The sequence below is a fragment of the Cucurbita pepo genome, chromosome 2, assembly GCF_057944985.1.
Source record: "Cucurbita pepo subsp. pepo isolate OVF chromosome 2, ASM5794498v1, whole genome shotgun sequence".
Lineage (NCBI taxonomy): Eukaryota > Viridiplantae > Streptophyta > Magnoliopsida > Cucurbitales > Cucurbitaceae > Cucurbita > Cucurbita pepo.
This window is the reverse complement of record NC_141799.1, coordinates 9,331,018-9,345,028: the sequence shown is the minus strand read 5'-3', so window position 1 is coordinate 9,345,028 and position 14,011 is coordinate 9,331,018. Positions and strand designations below refer to the sequence as shown.

The window sequence follows — 14,011 nt, the reverse complement described above, 5'->3', positions numbered from 1 at the left end:
TTTATGCTACAAATTACTTCTAATTTCATGGATATAATTCCATCCATTTATACACATCAATTTCTCTATTTCTTTAAGATCAAGAATAAATGGAAAAATAATAATAAAAATGCGTCATTTTTCTTGAGAAGAGGATTTCATTATGGATTGTAACGGAACATCCATGGGGTTTGCTGCATGATTCACATTTTCATTCTGCTCTGCCATTGGAACAGTTCCATCATCCTCAGAAGGCCCTAAATCATCTAGAGACATACCCATTTCCTTTAAAAACGTCTCCACATCATGCCATCGATCGAGCTCATCCATCGAAGCGTTCAAGTCTTCATACGACAAGTTCCCAGATCCAGATGGGTTTTCAGTGTTTAAACAAGCTGCAGGACCACAAAAATCCGCCATTTCCAGAAAATCGCCATCCCCTGAACAACTAGCTAGTTCAGAAACGTTAAAGACGAATTCAGCGTTGGGTGTCTGGGACGGTGGCAATTGAGACATATCTGACTCAGTAAGGTTGAGGCTTTCTGGTGCCTTACTCGGCTGCTGCTCGGAATCAAACGTTTCAATGGACCTCGGAAGGCTATGATATTGTGAATCAAGAACAACACTATCCATCTCAGATTCCTCAACCAGCACCACTTGATCAACTGAGTCATCATTGACTGGTGCTCCATACTGCTCGCCAATTCTCGGACCAGGTCCACTCTTTTCCCTGACCTTACAAACAGCATAACAGACCTGAAATAAAGAACACACGACCTTGGCAAACACTAACAACCTTATAAAAGGAAAAAGGGACAATTTCCAGAACATGTTTACCTGCACATTTGGGCATCTCTTCAGCTCCTTCTCATCTAAGGTGTATTCGTGCATTACCCAGTCGGTACGCTCACGGATAGAGGCACGACGTTTATAGAAAACAAATGTCCTCCTCATTCCTACAGTGCGACCATTACTTTTAACCAACACTTTCTTACCAGTAGCTTTCCAAAAACCATGTCTGGTTGTCCTCACTGATTTTGCCCCATTTCCGAACTTCAGAACTATTGGACTGAAGAAATACCATAATCTATCACCATTTTTTAGCTTAGAAAGTCCTGTATTGCATTCAATTATTAGAACCTATATGCAAAAATAAGCATTTAACTTTACGCAGGAATAAACAATACAGAATGACATAGCACATAGTTGCTTGTAATTAAAACTAAGCTCGAACCATAAGCATAACCCAACAAACTATTGCTTGTAATTAACGGAAATCAGAAATCAGAAATGATTCTAGAATCCCAACAAAAGCTTTCCACCAATACTAACAAAAATGGAGAACTATGAACAAATCAAGAACGAGGTTCCATGTAATCAAGAAGTCACATAAGAAGAAGACTAAAACAAATAAGAAAGAACCGCGGCACTTTCGGGTCCAAGGGTAAAGCGGAAAAATCAAAACTAGTAATCAGAGATTAAATCAGCGTGTGCAAAAATTAAAGGATCAGAAAGTGAGGCATGCAGGAAACCATAGATTAACCAACTGAATTCGCAAAGAAGCACCAGCAATGCAAGAAAATTACCCCCAAATGAACTAATCCGAAATCAATATCGATGACTCAACCAAGTAGAAACTAGAGTCGGAGCCACAAAAACAATGAATCGGATAGCACAAACAGAACACCCAAAGTTGAAGCTGATCTTCACAAAACAATTAGCTTCAAAGGAAACCGAACTGAAAACCTAACCCTAAAATAGAATCGGAAAGGGCAAAAGTGAGATACCAGGTAACTCCTCGGGCTCCGACTTATAGAAATCGATATCGGTGACGTAGTCGGACTGAATTTTTGGGTCACATATCTTGGGCTTCAAAAATTGCATTACGATCTCCTCATCAGTTGGGTAGAAGCGGACGCCAGGCGGCCAGCGATTGACATCGTGGGAAGAGCTCTGGCGGAAGACCTGCATCGATGATCGGGAAAGGATATTGAATGATGGAAGGATCAGAAACTGGGATTGGAGAAGAAGAAGAAGAAGAAGAATGATGATGCAATGAAGAAGGGAGGTTGGAAGAGAGGAAAGCGTAGTGGGGAAGTCTGGATGTCATTTTCTCTACTGGGGCCGCTGGTGGCCGAGAGCCGTGATTTAAAATCGCACTTTATTTATTTATTATTGTTATTTTTTAATTAATAATCTTAAATTTAAAAATAATTATTAAAGCCTAATTAATATCTCATTATTTAAGTATCTCAATAATGTTATATGTTAGTTTAATTCATGGTTTGAGTTTAATTTGAAGGGTTAAATTTCTTATAATTTGAAGGCTTAAATTTCTTATAGTGATGTTAAATTCATGGTTTGAGTTTAAACGAAGAAAAATTGTCGAAATTTTAGATCAAGAAATTAATGAGATTAAAGTATTGAAGTAGCGATGAAAACAAATATGATAAATGGAAAAGTGTTGAGTCATAGATGAAGTAGATGAGACAGAGAAAATGAAAGAAGTGGTGATATGTGGGGTAGATAAATTGTTTTTTTTACTAACATAAGAGCGTTTTAAAGTTTTTTTGTTTTTTTGTTTTTTTTTTTTTTTTAGAGGTTTAAGCAGTTTTCGATTAGGACTAACGGAATTTTCTTTCATCAACGTTTTTTCCTCTCCTAAGTTGGAAAATCATTTACTTTCACCTTCTCAAATGCTCAGTCGGAAATATTGTTGAAGCTTTGAAAAATCGCATAATGGTATGTACATTTAGATTCATAAGAAATTAGCATGAATTAATCTATAAATTCTCAAATTTGACATGAAATCGGGACGAATTTAAAGTAAAAGGAGAGCCTTTTTCAATGACCATTCTTCGTTCATGGATCGATTCTACACATTCTACACATTCTTCGTTCACTATTGGGACGGTGAGAAGGAAAAGATTTTAAAGAAAGGGTTGAAAGGGGAGAGGTTTGAGTGAGGGGTAAGTGAGTAGAGATATTGTAAGAATTTTCTTTTTGTAAAAAACTGGTGTGCAGTAAATTTAATTTGTTGGATGAAATTGGAAGTTTTAGAGTGAAAAATTGATATAACAGATAAAAGTTGATTTTTTTCTTCTTCCAAAGGTAGGGGCAAATTTGTACTTTTACTTTTTATTTTATTTTTTTGTTCAAGGGGACATTTTATTCCTAAATGATAAGTTTACATTTTTTTTTTTTTCAAAATTAGGGTCAAAATTGTCATTAATGGGTATTTACACTTTTTCTTGGGACGAGTTTAAAGGTAAAAATGAATTTTTTGTTTCAAAAATAAGGGCAATATAAAATAGAAATTTCGAGTGAAGATGAAAATAAAAGAGGAGACGGGGAAGGCTTCCCGACCTGAAGACGTTTAATTTTAACTATGAATGACAAGTTTAAATGTAAAAATTGATCTTTGTTTAAAGAATAGGGGTAAATTGTCATGAAAGGGACATTTTGTTGCCGTGACAAGTTTGGGTAAAAATTGGTCATTTTTTTTCTTTAAAAAACGAGGGTAAAATTGTCATTAATGTATTTTCACTTTTTTTTTTTTTGGTTCGAAAGGGACATTTTACCCTAATTAAAAAAAAAAAAAAAAAAAGAAAATAGGATGCCATTTAGCCAAATTGACCAGCCGCTTCACCTTATACCTCTCTCAGTCAGCCTCCGCCGTCGTTCAGTCTCTCGCCGTCGATAATGGTTCCTTCTCTCAGTGTATCTCCAAATTCATTCCGCCCCGCGTTCTCCTCCGCTGGGGTAGTTTATCGGACGCCCAGGTTTTTCTGTGTGAGATCGATGTCGTCAATGTCAGCAACATCGCCGCTTCAACAACTTCAAACCGGTGCTTCTTCCTCTCAGAATTTGGACCTCTCCATTATGGTATTTGGCGTTTCACTATACGTCCTAGGTTATTTTTGGATATCCTTCAGGATTATGAATTTACTATGTTCCCTATGAATTTTGATTCATAAATGACCTAAATACTTGACAATGATTCTCTGATATTAACTCTGCTTTATTTCATAAGACCTCTTACCGTCATAGTCCTGAAATTAGCTTTCATAAGTATCATGGAGGCATGTTGCGTCATCTTTTAGTGCTTTTTCAGATGTTATTTTTATTAAAAAGTTTTATTATCAGTGCATACTTACTTCCCTCGTAATCTTAGTTCTTGCCTGGATTTACTAGAAGTTATTGGAATCTCGTATGTGGCTTCGATTGTGTGCTTCATTCTATCATGGTGCTTAGGTAAATGGATGCTCCGGAAAGATGGGAAAGGCTGTTATCAAGGCTGCTGACTCTGCTGGCCTCAATGTTGTACCAGTATCATTTGGTTCTTTGGAGGAGTCTGGACTAACTATACAAGCATCTGGAAAGGATATTTTGGTTCATGGACCTTCTAATAGGGCAGATGTCCTCGCATCAGTTTTTGATGAATATCCAAATTTGATTGTGGTGGACTACACTGTGCCTTCTGCTGTAAATGGTAATGACAGTGTTTGATATACAGTAATCTGTCTACAATTTCAACAGTGAAGGTTGACAGTTTTTTAAGATACTACAAGTGAAATTTTATGTAGCATGTACGCTATTTTTGCTCACCAATTGATAATTAATAAGCTTAAGAACTGGAATGACTAGAGGAGGAATGAGCAGAGGCGACAAATTTTTCTTTCTTTTTTCTGTTTTTTTGCTAACCCAGAAACTACCAGGAAGGAAACGTAAGGGAATTGTGAGAAGAGAGTATTTTCCTTACTTTTTCGAAGAGACTTTTTAAGAGATTCATAACAAAAAAATGTCCAAGAAGAGATTGAATTGAGTTCTCACCCATGCTCGACCATAAATATTTCCCATCATACAGAAATTCCAATTAAATCTAATTCCACAATGATTGAGTTTATTTCATCATGTTTTGTTTTTTTTCTTCTTCCCAAAGGGCATAGGACCAATGAATCACAGTAAATTTTCCACCTAAGCGCCATGTTTTATTGCTTAGGTATGCAAATGAAGATTGATAATGAGTAGCCACCTCTTACTGAGTTAATCAAGTTTCAAGTAGTTTTCTGGAGCTTGATTTCTTGCAATAAAACTACATCGGGACAAGCTTCGTTCCATTTACAGCAGATAAATATTCGAGCTTCATTTTAATGTCCATCTTGTTGCAGATAATGCAGAGCTTTACTGTAAAGTTGGAGTTCCTTTTGTGATGGGAACAACTGGTGGAGATAGAGATCGGTTGTATAAAACTGTGGATGACTCAAAGGTTTATGCAGTAATCTCCCCACAAATGGGCAAACAGGTGATTTGATATTGTTACGTTCTGGTTGATGTTGATCCTTATTAACTCTAGATTTTGGGATCATCTTCTCTTTCATTTTCTGATTGTGTTTTGGGGTAGATAGGTTGTTGCCTTCCTTGCTGCCATGGAAATAATGTCGGAGCAGTTTCCTGGGGCCTTCTCTGGATATTCGTTGGAGGTAAATGTCTCTGCATTTCTTGATCGTCCAACTCTTTGTACATTTTTTGACATCAATCCACAATAGGAGAAGAATAAGAAAAAGAATAAGAAGAAGCAAAGAGAAATAATAGTAGTCAGTGGAGGATTGTGTTACTATATGCACCATGCCTTCTAAACCGAGCGTTAAAATTGGGGGAGCACTAACCTTTGTTATTGAGATTGCTTTAACAAATGAACTCTTTGTGTGAACTTCAATTTTCTTTTCTTTTCTATATTATTCTTATAACAGTCAATGCCTTGTTATTCTACATTCATTTCTTAAGCCTTTTATCCCAACAACTCAACATTGAATGATTCACTACGTCCCATAAATGATCTATTGGTGTATATGATTGTTGAAAATTTTCTTTTTTGAGACGAACTGTTTGATAAAAACTTTAGGTGATGGAGTCTCATCAAGCAAGCAAGGTGGATGCATCTGGAACTGCCAAGGCAGTCATTTCTTGCTTCCAGAAATTAGGTGTCTCTTTTGATGTGGATCAGGTGTGCAGAGGAAACATTTTTTCTAACTCATTTCACTTTTAAATATGTAATTAGATCACATATGAGAGACGACAATTATAATTTGGATTAATTTGCTCGTGTTGACTATTTTTTTCTAACAATCTTGATGTGTTTAGATAAAATTGATCCGGGATCCCAAGCAACAGATTGAAATGGTGGGAGTTCCAGAGGAGCATTTATCTGGCCACGCATTCCATATGTATCACTTGACATCACCAGACAAGACGTAATACCATCTCCCTCCCTCTCTATTCATGAACAAAGGAACTGTTTAGATATTCTTAATTACATTTCCATGTATTGAGTCAGTGAATGAAGGCTTATTTGTTTTCCTTGCAGAGTTTCTTTTGAGTTTCAGCATAATGTTTGTGGTAGGTCAATTTATGCCGAGGGCACAGTTGATGCTGTTCTTTTCCTAGCCAAAAAGGTAATGCTCCTATCCCATCATTCTCTTGATTATTTTCAAATAACTTTAGAATAGAAGAAATACGTGAACTAGCAATGACTAGTAGATGGTTAGAATATCAGTAGGAAAATAGAGAAATATTAGTGTCAGAAATATTAGCATTGATGAATTAGTAATTATTGAGAAGTTGGTTTGTGTTGACGATTATAAATAAAGTGTTGGGGAGTTTGAGGTGGGCATAATTTAGAGAGCTAGTTTGTGGTAGAGAGATAGGGCTTCCCAAAAGGCTATAATACTAATTATAGTATAATTTCTGTTCTTTTTTCTATCACAATAAAATTTTAGTTTGCTTTACCTATTGTTCAATTGGTTTTGACCAAGAAGTTAGAGGGTTCGAATCCCCCACCTCTCACCTCCACACGTGGTTGAACTAAGAAATAGTCTTGTTTTTGTTACTTCCATTCTCAAGATCAGGATCTATTAATCAAGTTAGTGTCCAAGTTTTGTAATGGATGCATGAACAATTGAATGTTGTTTACTGCAGATTCAGTCAAAGACAGACAAGCGGATATACAATATGATTGATGTATTGCGGGAGGGTAACATGAGATGATGAGATGACAAGTAAACCTCGTAAGGTGTCGTTTACAATAATGGTATTTCAGTTTTGGGATGTATGCATTTTCTTTTTCGACGGGGTAAAAGGGATTTTATAATTTAACCACTATGAGAGTTGTAACTTGTTATCCTTGTTACCTCTTATGCTTCTACAACCTTATGCTACTACTCCTACGCGAATTCAGTCATTAAATCTTTTCATATTGTTGAAGTAGTCATCACAATGAATTTGTAAGATCCCACAATGAATTTGTAAGATCCCACATCGGTTGGGGAGGAGAACGAAACACCCTTTATAAGGGTGTAGAAACCTCCCCCTAGCAGACGTGTTTTAAAAACCTTGAGGGAAACCCCGAAAGAGAAAGCCCAAAGAGGATAATATCTGCTAGTGGTGGGTCTGGGCCGTTACAAATGGTATTAGAGCCAAACATCGGGTGATGTGCCAGCGAGGAGACTGTTCTCCGAAGGGGGTAGACACGAGACGGTGGGCCAGTAAGAACGCTGGGCCCCAAAGGGGGTTGGATTTGGTGGGGGTTCTACATCGATTGGAGAAGGAAATGAGTTCTAGCGAGAACGCTAGGCCCTGAAGGGGGTGGTTTGTAAGATCCCACATCGGTTGGGGAGGAGTACGAAACACCCTTTCTTTATAAGGGTATGGAAACCTCTCCCTAGTTCCTCTCAAAGGAAAGCCTAAAAGGGGACAATATCTACTAGCGGTGGGTCTGGACCGTTACAGAATCCGAGCTTGACTTCACCATAGAGTGTACAAAGAAAACTCAATGTGGTTCATATTTCAATCTCAATGTTCGTTGAAGAGCATTGAGGAGTTTGAGCTCCCCGGTCTATACAGACATTGTTTCTTTCCACTTTCAGCAGAGCAGGAAAGGTTGTTTTATTAGGTTTCTCCGCTGGTTTGAGTTATAATTATTTGTTTGGAAACATAGGGTTTAGGGTTTAGGTTCTCTACCTTCTATTTTAAATGCTTATTTTAAAATGCATCTTCTTCTTACTGTTTCTCCTAAACATATTGTGGAGTGAGTTTTTTAGGAGGATTTTATAAATTAAAAATTACTTCAAATAATCCTGAATAAATTTATTTAAATCAACTTCATTCACAAAATTCGATCCCCAGCAATTTATATGATTCGAATCCTATATGATCACTTCTTCCTAGCAAATTTTAAAATTTTAATGGTCTTTCAAGGAATTATGAATTTGTTTGGTATATGATATCAATTTTGTTTTTATGTTTTCGGTTTATTGAGTTAATTCAAAATAGTTTTAGTATGGGTTATAAATAGTGAAATATTTTTAAACAGTTTTTATGTAAGTTTTTTTTAATTTAAATGTTTTAAATGCATAATTACTTAATGAAGGTAGCATTTGATGTTATAGTTTATGAGCTTATGTTATTTTTAGAAAAATTAAATATGTATTACATTATGTATTGTGAGTTGGATATTCTGAAATAACAGTTACACAACTTATAATAGGTTCAGAAAATAATTAATAATTATTGAAATATAACGTAAATTTAATTGATAATTACAATTGTTTTTTTATGGTTTATAAATATATTATTAAACACATTTTGAACCGTTGTTCTGAGTTTTAAAATTTGTAACATATTTTTACAAACATGAAATACAATCTCTAACAAAGTCAATTGTTTGAAGAGTTTATCAGAAGATTGTGTAATCGATACAAAATTAAGGTTCTTACAAAATAAAATCTGTGTCGAAATAAGTCTAAGGCCTAATTCAATATTAAGTAAATATTTAAATATTCTTTTAACAACATGAAATGCTTTTCTTTAGGACAAGAGTGAAATACAACACAAAAACATACATTAAACATGATATCGGGTATACTATCCATTGAATAAAAGAAGAGATCCAATCGTACCTCAATAAGTTTTTATGTTAACATCTGTATCTTTTTTATTTTTGTCAAGCTTAGTGAATGTGATCAGGGTTTTTGAAATTTTACCTTTTTTGAATTTGAACCTTGTGGACAAATTCTTATTGTATTTCTCTTTATTCATGAAGATACCATCCTTGACTTGTTTGATTTGAAATCCAAAAAAGAATTAAGTTCTCCCACCGTACTCATCTCAAAATTCACTATGCATGTACTTAGAAAGTTCTTTACACAAAGTACTCGCAGAATCAAATATGATATCATTCACATATATTTGCTTTGAAACCATATCGATAAGACTATCAACTTACCCATTTTAAAATCATTCTCGAGAAGAAAATTCCAAAGCTTATCGTACCAAACTCTTAGACCTTGTCTCAAGCCATAAATAGCATTTTTAACTAGACATGATTTGACAAATCAAAATTTTCAAAGTGGGAAGGTTGTTCTACATAAATTTCTTCCATAAAAATACTTTGAACCCCTATTTTGGATACGGGACAAAATTCTTATAAAAAATAAAAGCAAATAAGAAAAGGAGGGCAAAAGTGTATATATATATATTCAATTTTATGAATTTTTTTAGAATTTAAATTAAATATAGAAAGGGAATCTCAATGCCCCAAGAAGGAAAAAAATGCATAAATAAGGTGAAGAATTTTTAGATTTTTTTTTTTTTTTTTTTTTTTTTTTTTTTTTTTTAAATAACTGGGAATGGATAATTTCCAAAGAGGGCCTGTAGAATGGATATTTGCAAAATGACCCCTACCATCCAAAATCTTATTGTAGATTTTGCTCATTGGAGAAGACCTTGAGTGAAGATCCAACCGTCAATGTCACCTAAAATTTTGATATGACCTATCAATCTCTACCACCTATGCATCCAACGGTGGAATTTGAAAGTTGAAGACAGGTGGAAGGCTGAATGAAGAACCGGAACTCGAAACTTCAACTCTAAAATTCAGGTCGTTTTTAGAGTTTTCCTAGTCGGTGGATGGTTGGGCTATAAGTAAGGGAGCTTGGACAATGATTTGGAACAAGAAGCAAGCCTTGAGGATTCCTCAAACTCAACAATATAGCTTGATTCATGAACAAACAATGTCAGTATAAGTTTCCTCTCAAGTAGGGACTTTCATTTGGAACAATAATCATACCTCGCGTGTTCCTAAAACTCGACACGGAAACCTTTAAATTATGGATTTTCTTGCTCTCGAGTTTTCCAAAGTAAAGTTAAGAGAATATGGTCCATCAAATTTCCTTAAACCAATTCCTACTGCTTCTAAATGAATTCTCCAACAAGTTTGATGAAGGATTGAAAGCTGAAAATGCCCAAAACATGATTGCCCAATTCGAGTTTTCATCACCCATGGATAAGGAAGATTCAAAAATCTAATTGGAGCTTACACGCAAATTTGTCCCTCCAAACCATTCCCATTTGGTTGCTGGGCACTCAAGAAAGAAGTTTCATGAAGATCACGAAGGCAAACAAGCTTGGAAGTGAAGGGAATTTGAGTTTAAAAAAACGGGTAAAATTTGAAGGAATTAAGGGTAACTCCAAGTTTCTTCTTTACTGTCCCTCCTGTCCTAAATTAACAAATCTTTAGCAAAGTTAGTGATAGGGATGTTAAATTTTTAAGTCACTTTTGGAAAGTATTGTGGGATAAATTGGGTTCCAAATTGTTATTTTCAACTACATGTTATCCTCCAATTGATGGACAAACTGAGGTGGTTAATAGAACACTATGAGCACTGCTTAGAGCTATTATTTCTAAGAATATTAAGTCTTGAGACGAATCTTTACCATTTATAGAGTATGCACACAGTAGAGTAATTCATAGTACCACTCATTGTTCTCCTCTTGAAATTCTTCTAATATTTTTGTGAGTGAAGCAGCCATAAGTAAGACAAATTTGATCAAAATGCTGCACCAAGAGGAGAAGGAGAGAATTGAGAAACAAAATTTCAAAGTTGTTTCAAGAATTAACAAAGAACAGAAGAAAATCATTTTTCCACCTGGTGACTAAGTTTGGATACATTTTCGCAAGGAGAGATTCCCATCTAAAAAGAAGACAAAATTACATCCAAGAGGAGATGACCCTTACCAAGTTCTTGAAAGAATTAATAACAATGCCTATAAATTGATTTTCCAGGAGAATTTTTTCGTACATTCTAATTTCAATGTTGCTGACCTGAATCCTTTTGATGTTGGTGATGATCTTTCTGATTCGAGGATGAATTCTTTTGAAGAGGGGAAACATGATAAGGATTACGGTGTTCCAAATGTTCCAACTAGACCTATTACACGGTCTAAGGCCAAGAAGATTCAACAAGCATTCATTCTTCATCTACAAGATTGGATAAGCTCGGTTCAACCTTTATTTCATATGTTAGAAGCTGATTCGAGTAAGGAAAGACCATTTAAAGCTTTGAAAGTGAATATTTGCACAGTTGAAGTAGCGGATCAGATTGTTATTGTTGGGTTACGGGGGCGGCTGCTTATTTATAACTTATTCAATTCTTATAAATAGTAAAGCTATATATGGAAAATGGTTAGTAAACGACTATTTATAGTAAAAAGTGGGTAGAGATATATAGGGTAGATTGTTATACATGGTAAAACTATATATAGTAAACTGAAAGCATATATATACCCCTCATATAGTGTATTTTCTGCATTCTTTGTATTTTTTCTTGTTGTACATCCCTAAGTCATCAATAACCTTTAACCAATATTCCTCCTTGCATTTTCTCTCTCCCATTCTTTGTGTTCATCTAGATCGAGTGGGAGCATTATTGTGCGATCCTAACAATTGGTATCAGAGCTAGGCAGAATTCACCATGATCTGTGAAGATGGAAAATTCATAGATTGAAATTGAGAAGTTTGATGGATCTGATTTCGGTTTTTGGAAGATGCAGATTGAAGTCGGATACTATGACCACAAATGAGTGGAAGCTCAAGTATCAGCAGGCTTTAGGGTTGATTCGGTTGACGCTGTCTAGAAATGTGGCGTTCAACATCATCAAGGATAAGACAACATCCGATCTATTGAAAGCGCTATCGAATATGTACGGAAAACCGACAACTATGAACAAGGTGTATTTGATGCAGAGATTGTTAAATCTACAAATGTTTGAAGGTGGATCTGTTGTTGATCATATAAACGAATTCATTATGATTGTAAGTCAACTGAATCCGGTAGAAATTAATTTCGAAGATGAAATTAAAACATTGATTTTGATGTCATCTTAACCCGAGCCGTGAGATACTGATGTTGCCGGACCAGTAGCTCTCGAGGATCTGAGAAACTTAAGGTCGATGAAATTTGAGATGTAGTTCTCATTGAAAGTATCCACAAACGAGAAATTGAGAATTCATCTAGTAGTGATCAGAGTGTTGACCAAAGAGGAAGAAGTAAATCAAATGGCCCAAATAAAGGTTGATCAATATCAAAGAATGGTGAAATTTCCTAAACAGACCAAACATAATGTGTTGGAGTTGTGGAGAAAAGGGTTACTTTCGGGCGGATTGTACAAAACCAAGGAGGTAGCAGAATCACAAATCGAGGGATGATGATGATTTTATAAATTTAGCAGAAGACATTGGAGATGCTCTAATTCTCAGTGTGGACAGTCCGATTGAATCCTTAATTTTGGATTTATGTTTATCGTTTCAATCGTCTCCAAATAAGAAACTATTTCAAAATTTCAAGTCCAAAAATTTCGAAAAGGCGTATCTTGCCGACAACAAATCTTTGGAGATTGAAGGAAAGGGGATGTCTGCATAAAAACTCCGATAGGAAATCACTGGACATTAAAGAATGTTAGATATATTTCTTGTCTCAAGAAGAACTTGATCTCTATTAGTTAGTTGGATAGCATAGGTTATGCAACAGAGTTTGGGAAGAGTTCGTTGAAGATTGTGAAGGATGCTATGGTGGTAGCACGTGACACAAAATCTAAAACCTTATACCCCACTGTAGGGTGTATGAACATGATTGTTGTTGCTGAGAGTGCTTCAAATTAAAGTATATGACACAATAAGCTTGGACATATCATCGTAAAAGAAATGAAGGTGCTGGCTGTGAAAGGAGTTTTAAAAGGCCTGAAATCTGTTGATATGGGTCATTGTGAGAGTTGCGATATGAGCATACAGAAATGAGTTTGCTTCATAAAGGCTGCCAGAGACCTGAGAAAGTGCGGTTGAAAATGGTCAATACAGACGTTTGAGGACTATCTCTAGTTCCATCACTTGGTGGATCAAAGTTCTCGTCACCTTCGTCGATGGTTTTAGCAGAGGAAGGTGTGGATTTATATCCTAAAACATAAGTCATATATGTTTGCCACCTTGAAGAAGTGGAAAGCTGAAGTTAAAAATCATACCGACTTGAAGATCAAATGCCTGATGCTGTGAACACAACAATCTATTTGATCAATAGAGGGTCGTCAGTAGCCTTGGATTTCAAATTTCTAGAAGAAGTATGGAAAGGAAAAGAACTCAAGTACTCTCACTTGAAAATGATTGGTTGTACTGTGTATGTTCACGTTGATCTAGAGAAGAGAGATAAGCTTGATACTAAGGCTGTGAAGTACTACTTCATAGGCTATGTGATATGAACCAAGAGACATCAATCATACAATATACTTCAATGAAGATGTGAAGAAAATGTTGTCAAAATTATCAAAAGATGTTTCAATTCCTTCTACATTGAAGAAGAATGAAGTTTGATTGTTGTAAATTTTGGGTGGGTTACGATTTAGAGTAATTTAGAGTTATTGTATTTTAAGACTTTTTATTTAATTTCGGTTACATCTACATAATGGCTAATTATGGCCATAAAGCATGAATGTTACAACTCTTGGAATACCTTTAGTAGTTTCCTTTTTGAGGTTATATAAAGCCTTTATATGTTGTATTTGTAAGCAGACTTGAAAATATATTAAAGAAGCATTTTTGCTCTTCTTTAGCCAATGGCTAAGTTTTTTTGCAATTCTATATAGTTTAGGTTGCATGTAGAATCATTCAAGCTCGACATGATCAATCTTGCTTGTGGAGTGATTC

General features: G+C 35.3%; 2 protein-coding genes across 3 annotated transcripts; one reads left to right on the top strand and one right to left on the bottom strand.

Annotated features, from left to right (window-relative positions):
- Nucleotides 1–2,110, bottom strand: LOC111778077 (uncharacterized). 2 transcript variants are annotated; one of them, XM_023657718.2, is made up of 3 exons: nt 1,767–2,106; nt 817–1,094; nt 1–735 (listed from the first exon to the last, which is right to left on the bottom strand). In XM_023657718.2, exons 1-3 carry the CDS (start codon nt 1,948–1,950, stop codon nt 115–117), a joined length of 1,083 nt encoding a protein of 360 aa, XP_023513486.2. In that variant the 5' UTR covers nt 1,951–2,106; the 3' UTR covers nt 1–114. The 2 variants fall into 2 exon arrangements, with proteins under 2 accessions (XP_023513486.2, XP_086977241.1); XM_087121115.1 differs by having other exon boundaries at nt 1–1,094; nt 1,767–2,110.
- A 1,486-nt stretch (nt 2,111–3,596) lies between these two features.
- LOC111779409 (4-hydroxy-tetrahydrodipicolinate reductase 2, chloroplastic) lies at nt 3,597–7,232 on the top strand. Its single transcript, XM_023659581.2, has 8 exons — nt 3,597–3,864; nt 4,234–4,471; nt 5,151–5,284; nt 5,388–5,462; nt 5,885–5,986; nt 6,124–6,233; nt 6,347–6,434; nt 6,958–7,232. The coding sequence occupies exons 1-8, from the start codon at nt 3,682–3,684 to the stop codon at nt 7,024–7,026; spliced, it is 999 nt and encodes a 332-aa protein (XP_023515349.1). The 5' UTR covers nt 3,597–3,681; the 3' UTR covers nt 7,027–7,232.
- Nucleotides 7,233–14,011: the final 6,779 nt, after the last annotated feature.

Excerpts from the sequence above, each read along its gene's own strand:
- LOC111778077 (XM_087121115.1), bottom strand. The coding sequence starts at position 1,950 with ATGCAGGTCTTCCGCCAGAGCTCTTCCCACGATGTCAATCGCTGGCCG. Across the intron at positions 1,095-1,766 it reads GGAGCCCGAGGAGTTACCTG|GACTTTCTAAGCTAAAAAAT; the intron begins GTATCTCACTTT and ends AATGCAATACAG.
- LOC111779409 (XM_023659581.2), top strand. The coding sequence starts at position 3,682 with ATGGTTCCTTCTCTCAGTGTATCTCCAAATTCATTCCGCCCCGCGTTC. Across the intron at positions 5,463-5,884 it reads TCTCTGGATATTCGTTGGAG|GTGATGGAGTCTCATCAAGC; the intron begins GTAAATGTCTCT and ends TAAAAACTTTAG. Across the intron at positions 6,234-6,346 it reads TTGACATCACCAGACAAGAC|AGTTTCTTTTGAGTTTCAGC; the intron begins GTAATACCATCT and ends TTTTCCTTGCAG.